We start from the raw sequence: 7,115 nt of genomic DNA on the forward strand, positions 1-7,115 counted from the left end.
GTCATCCTTACAATTGCTGTTGTGTTTGAGCCCATTGTTACTGCCACACATCATGCATTTTGTTGGGGATCGTCCTCTTTTTTTTGTCAACCCACCACTTTCTCAAGAATGATATCTTCTTCAGGAACTGGTCTATCCTGACATCATTTCCAAAGTACGAGAGACAAGTCTCTCCCACCTGCTCCCAATAAACATTCTGGCTAAATTTATTCCAAGACAGATTTTGTATGTTCTTCAGGCAGTGCAATATTTCAAAATTTATCTTCAACACATTATTGACATGTATCAATTCTTCTACAGTCTTCCTTATTCATTATCTAACTTTCACATGCATATGAAGGGATTGAAAATACCATGTTGTGGGTCTTCAAAGTGATACCTTTACTATAACAATTTAAAGAGGTCTTTTGCAGCAGAATTGACTAATGCAATACATCCTTTGATTTCTTGACTGCTTCTTCCATGAGTGTTCACTGTGAATCCAAACAAAATGAAGTCTTTGACAACTTCAATATTTTCTCTGTTTATCACATAGTTTATTAGTCCAGTGGTGAGAATTTTAATTTAATTTACAGTGAGGTGCAAGCAAGGTTGTTTCATCTGCATATCACAGGTTGTTAATGAGTCTTCCTCCAATCTTGTGCCACATTCTTCTCCATATAATAAATACAATTTGTAGGATTATTTGTTCAGCAAACACATTCAATAAGTACGGTGAAAGGATACAATTCTGGTGCACATTTTTACTGATTTTAAACCATTCATTATTCCCTTGCTCTGTCTAAATGAATGCGTCTTGGTCTATATTAAAGTTCCTTATAAGCACAATTAAGTGTTTTGCAATTTCCATTCTTTGCAGTGTTATACAGGTGTTATGATTCACAAAGTCAAATACTTTTGCATAATCAATAAGGTACAATAAACTTCCTTCTGGTATTTGTGGTTTTCATTCAAGATCCATCTCTTCCATGTCCTCTTGAATTCGGCTTGAATTTCTGGATGTTCCCTAGTGATGTACTGCTGCCACTATTTAAAAATTATCTTCAGCAAAATTTTATTTGTGTGTGATATTAATAAAAAATATTGTTAGAATATTTCCAAATTTCCTTGGTTCACCTTTCTTGGGAATGGGCATAAATATGGATTTCTTCCAATCAGGTGGACAGGTGAGCACCTTCAGCACTGTATCAGTTAACTGAAACATTTCAATTTGTATTCCATCAATTCTTGGAGCTTTGTTTTTTTTTTTTTTTGCCAGTGCCTTCAGTGCAGCTTGGACTTCTTCCTTCAAAACTGTCATTTCTTGATCATATGGCACCTCTTGAAATGATTGAAAATTGATTTTTTTTTTTTTTTTTGGTACAGTGATTCTATGTATTTCTTCCATCTTCTTTTGATGCTTCCTGAGTCATTTGGCATTTTGCCGATGGGATACTTCAATATCACAGCTGGAAGTTTGAATATCCTCACTTCTTTCAGATGGTTTACCAACTCCAGATATTTGCACATTTCATTATAATATTTTAGTTTGTCTTCTCGATAAAGCAAGATATCATAATGCCCTTTACGATTTCCTGTTCAAATCTTTTACTTCATCATTTCTTCCAGTCACCAGGACTCCTCCTGTAGGATAAGCACTGGGCTGTGAAGTACAAGGGCAGAAGTTCAAACCCACCAGTTGCTCCTTGGAAACCCTGTGCAGGGTTCACTATGAGTTAGTATTCACTTGACAGCTCTTAACAGCAACAGCAATATTGAAGAGCAAGTTTCAGTCTCTTCCGACATCCATTTTTGTCTTTTTATTATTTAAGTGACCTTTAGCTTTCTTCAAATATGATTTTTTTTCTCTATTTAGAATATTTTTTTTTTAACTGCAATTAAATTTTATTTATTTTTTGAAGGGGTAGGAGGATAGGAGTAAAGAGTTAGGGTTAGGGTTAGGACCATGGCTAGGTCTAAGCTAGGCTTATGTCTACATTTAGTGTTAGCACTATAGTTAAACCTATAGTTAGTTTCAGGGGTAAGGGTTGGGTGAGAGCTAGGAGTAGACTTGATCTGGCTTTTAGAGTTATAGCTAGGTTTACTTTAATCCAACTTTCCATTGATTCAATCCTACATTTTTGTCCTTTCAGTATATTATCTATTTCTGAAGTTTTAGTGTTAATCTTCTGGCTTTCCAATTGCTGTTTTTGTATAGTTCCCATTTTTTCCATTTATTTTGTCATTTTGTTCCATAGTTTTTTCTGTTTTCCTTGATTTTACCTGAAGTTTACGGAATTATTCTCTCAAGTCACTGAATATTCTAATCAACATTCTTTTAAATTCCTTATAAGGTAGTTTTCATATCATTTCTGGTGTTATATTTTCCTGACTCTGTATTTTCGTCACTTATTTGAGGCACTCTATCTTGCTTTGGTTTTTTTGTGTGTAAGCTGAATTGTTTTCTCTGAGACATTGTTGTGTTGCATTTATATTTAATTGATGCTTATACAATGGTATGTTCTCAGGTACTCATTACCTACCTCCTGATTGATATGGTAAAGATCAGAAGTGTGAGAGAAAGTAGTTTTCTGTTCACTGTTTATGTAGCATAGTTCAAGGTGAGGTCTCACATCTCCAGAAGCAGGGGCGCTGAGCCTGATGTCCAACCCCAGGCAGAGCAGAGGCTACACAGAAGGGAGTGTGACTAGGTGCTGGCAAGAGCAGGACTGGCCACGTCTCCAGCTACCAGGAGGGTACAGAACAAGGGAGAATTGCACCCCATTGATGCCAACCTCCTGCCATTTCCTGTGCCTACAGGCCTCCATATGAACAGCGATTCAAAAAACTCAAGATGGCTGGGCAGCTCCACGCCAGCTAACAGTCCGTCATTTTTCTTCTATCTCGCTGCTCTTGTTTGATTTCCTTCTCCAGTCAGCACTCAATCCACCTCTCTATGCTATCTTCTGATACTTAGGGTTCCATCTGTATCTGTTTCACTTGGTCTCTCATGTCTTTGTTCCAGAGGGTTGGCTCAGTTTGTCTGCCTACTCTGCCATTTGTCCCATAAGTCCTCAAGTATGATATTCTTGATGCCATCCCACAACTGCCATTTGTGTCGAATGCATCAAATCTGTTCTTGAGGATGTCTCTAAATTGAGGTGGGAAATATGCAAGGACATATTTTGACACTTGTGGACTTCTTGTTTAAGTTTTCTTCAGTGTCAGTGTCAACTTGCACACAGGCAACTGATGGTCTTTTCCACAATTGGCCCCGGCCTCTGTTGACTGATGATACTGAGCTCCTGTGTTATCTCTTCCCACAGATCTAGTCCATTTGATTCTTGTGTATTCAATCTGGTGAGGTCCACATGCATGTTGTTATTGTTTAGTGCTGTCAAGTGGGTTCTGACTTATAGTGACCCTGCATATGGTTTCTGAGATTGAAAATCTTTGTGGAAACAGGAAGTCTTAACATTCTCCCATGAAACGACTGGTGGACTCCAACCATTGACCTTGTGGTTCACAATCTAGTACTTATCCAACAAAGCCACCAATCACCATTTACGTTGTTGAATAATAGGTATCTGCAATTGAGAAGTTATTGAACTGGCAAAATTCTATCATGTGGTATCCAACATTGCTTTTTATCATTGAAACCACATTTTCTAACTACCAACCTTTCGAGTTTTTGGGGGGTTTTTTTGTTTTGTTTTTATTTCAAACTTTCACGTTCCAATCACCAATAAATATCAGTGTATCTTGATTGATGTTTGATCAATTTAAGACTGAAGAAGTTAGTAGGATTCTTTAATTTCATCATCACTGGTTTTAGTAGTTAGTAGATAAATTTGAATAAGAGTGGTGTTAACTAGTCTTCCTTGTAGTAGGCATAAAGATATTATCCTATCACAGACAACATTGTATTTCAGGGCGAATCTTGAAATGCTCTTTTGGATGATCAATGTAATGCCATTCCTCTTCATTTTTCCAATCCTGATACATGACTGTCAGATTCAAAAGGGCCAGTACTAGTCTATTTAAGGAGTCCTGGTGTGGCACTGTGGGTTAATGAGCCAGACTGCAAAGCCGTTTGAACTGCAAGGTCAGCAGTTCAAGCTCACCAGCTGCTCCTTGGAAACCCTATACAGGGTTGCTATGGGTTGGAACAGACTCAATGGCACATCACAACAATAAGTCTATTTAAGCTCTTTAATACCTAGGATATCAGTCTTTATGAATTCCATTTCATTTTTGATGACTTCTAGATTCATATTTCATATTTTCATAATTAATGGATTTTTGCATCTTTTTCTTCTCATTTTGAGTTGGACAATCATCAGTAAATTAAGGTCTTTGTCGTTAAGGTTAACTCTACATTGAGGAGGCAGCTTCTCCCCTGGCATTAAATCAGGTAATGCTCTGCTATTATGCATAAGATTTTCAGTGGCGAGAAACTCAGAAATGATCTGCCTCTCCTTGTTGTTGTTGTTGTTAGGTGCCATCAAGTCAGTGCCAACTCATAGTGACATTATACACAACAGAACGAAACACTGTCCGATCCTGGGCCAACCTCAGTACTTTTGCTTGAGCCCATTGATGCTGCCACATTGCCAATCCACCTCGCTGGAGGTCTTCCTCTGTATTTCTGACCCTCCATCCTACAAAACATGATATCCTTCTCCAGTGACTAGTCCCTCCTGACAAAATATCCAAAGTATGAGAGATAAAGTTTGGCTATCTAGCCTCCAAGGAGCACTCTGGCTGCACTTCTTCCAACACAGATCTGTTGGTTCTTTTGGCAGCCCATGGCACTTTCAATATTCTCCTCCGACACAATAACTCAAAAGCACTGATTCTTTTACAGTCTTCCTTATTAACTGTCCAGCTTTGGCATATGAGGTTATTGAAAATACCATGGCTTGGGTCAGGCGCACCTTAGTCCTCAAGCTGACATCTTTGCTCGTCAACACTTTAAAAAAGGTCTTGTGCAGCAGATTTGCCTAATGCATTACATCGTTTGATTTCTTGACTGCTGCTTCCATGAGCGTTGATAGTTGATCCAAGAATAATGAAGTCCTTAACAACTTCAATCTTTTCTCCATTGGTAAGAATGTTGTTTATTGGTCCAGTGGTGAGGATTTTTATTTTCTTTACATTAAGATAAAATCCATACCGAAGGCTGTGCTCTTTGATCTTCATCAATAAATATTTTAAGTCTTCTTCACTTTCAGCAAGCAAGGTTGTATCATCTGCATATTGCAGGTTGTTAATGAGTCTTCATCCAATCCTGATGCCATGTTTTTCTTCATATAACCCAGTTTCTCGGATTATGTGCTCTGCGTATAGGTTGAATAAGTATGGTGAAAGAATACAACCCTGTCGCACACCTCTCTTAATAATTTTAAACCATTCAGTGTTCCCATGTTATGTTCAAACAGCTGCGTCTTGGTCCATGTATACATTCCTCATGAGCACAATTAAGTGTTCTGGAATACTCAAACTTCGCAATGTTGTCCATAGCTTGTCATGATCCATACAATTGAAAGCCTTTGCATAGTCAATAAAGAACAGGTAAACATCTTTCTGATATTCTTTGCTTTCAGCCAAGATCCGTTGAACATCAGCATGGCCTCTTCCGAATCTGGCTTGAACCTCTGGAAGTTCTCTGTCTATGTATGCTTGCAGTGATTTCTGTATTACTTTAAATAAAACTTTACTCACATGGTATATCAAAGATATTGTCCAATGATTTCTGCATTCTGTTGGGTCACCTCTATTTGGGATGAGTACAAATATGAATCTCTTCCAATCAGTTGGCCAGACAGCTGTCTTCCAAATTTCTTGGCATAGATGAGTGCCTCCTGTGTCGCCTCACTTTCTTGAAATATTTCAACTTGTGTTCCATCAATTCCTGGTGTCTTTTTCTTTGCCAGTTCCTTCAATGCACCTTGGACTTCATCCTTCGGTATCATTGGCTCTGGATCTTAGTGTGCCTTTATTCTGGAAACTACTGAAATCACCAAGGGTGACACTGTTGATATTTAAAATTCTGATGGCAGAGTTTCTGAATCACAGCATCACATTTTGGTGTTACATTTATATTTAATTGATGAATGTATATTGGTGTGTTCTCAGACACTCACCAGCTGTCTCCTGGTGGATGTGGTAGGGACCTGACATGTGAATGCTGTTCTCTGTTTAGTGTTGAGCATAGTTCAGGGAGGTGGTGGTTCTTGAGCCTCCAGAAGCAGGGGTATTATGGCCAGCACCTGATGGCAGGCAGAGCAGAGGCTGCTCAAGAGGGAGTGCCACTGGTCACTGGGTTTGCGAGGGTAGTGACTGGTCACACTGTTGGCTACCAGGACTGCATGGGGATAAAAGAGAATTGCTCCTGCTTGCTGCCAACCTCTAATCACATCCTATGTCTACAGATTACTGTATCAACAGTCACTCACAAAGCTCAAGGTAGTAATGTTATTTCACACCAGCCCACCTCTTGCCCATTTTTCTTCTTACTGTTCCTGTTCAGTTTCTTCTTTTAGACAGCATCCAATCCACCTCTGTGTCCTATTCTCCGATGCTTGGTATTCCAGAATTACCATTTGTATCTGTTTCTCTCAGTCTCCCACATCTTTGTTACAGTGGGTCAGCTCAGTGCCTGTACCTACTCTGCTATTTTGCCCCAGAAGTTCAAGGCTGTGAAGTATCCTGTATTTTCACATATACTTTTGTGACTAAGGGTCAATGTGAGTTAGGAATATTGTTGCCTGTTAGTTCATGATGACTATGACTGAGGTTCTGGATGGATGGAGCTTTATAAAAAATGGAGTTTGGGATTAATTCCATCAAAGAACCCATGCAACAGGGTGTTGCGGAGAAGTTCAGTATTGACTTGGGGGTTGAAATGCCTAGCACCCAGTAGTTTAAATAGTATCTTTAAGAATCTGACTCAAAGTGTGAGCTCAGTACTTTAAAAATTACAATAAAATTATTATGAAATTCTGAAATCAATATTTAAAATATATAACGTACCTGATAGCTCGAATTGTGAGTGCAAAATCTTTCAATAACAAATAGGCTTCACCTTTGTGTAACCTAAACAAAACATTTTTAAAATTAATTATATATAAACA

The 7,115-nt window shown here is 38.4% G+C and overlaps 1 protein-coding gene across 1 annotated transcript in view; it reads right to left on the reverse strand.

Moving 5' to 3' along the window:
• Nucleotides 1–7,115, reverse strand: part of LOC102829971 (probable ATP-dependent RNA helicase DDX60-like) — a gene marked incomplete at its 5' end in the record, with an annotated part of 180,523 nt that overhangs the window by 3,296 nt on the left and 170,112 nt on the right. The window contains one exon of the mRNA XM_006864549.1: nt 7,015–7,077. Coding sequence (XP_006864611.1) covers nt 7,015–7,077 — 63 coding nt within the window. The remainder of the gene's footprint in view (nt 1–7,014; nt 7,078–7,115) is intronic.

This window comes from Chrysochloris asiatica, unplaced genomic scaffold, assembly GCF_000296735.1.
Source record: "Chrysochloris asiatica unplaced genomic scaffold, ChrAsi1.0 scaffold00066, whole genome shotgun sequence".
In the NCBI taxonomy this organism is placed as follows: Eukaryota; Metazoa; Chordata; class Mammalia; order Afrosoricida; family Chrysochloridae; genus Chrysochloris; species Chrysochloris asiatica.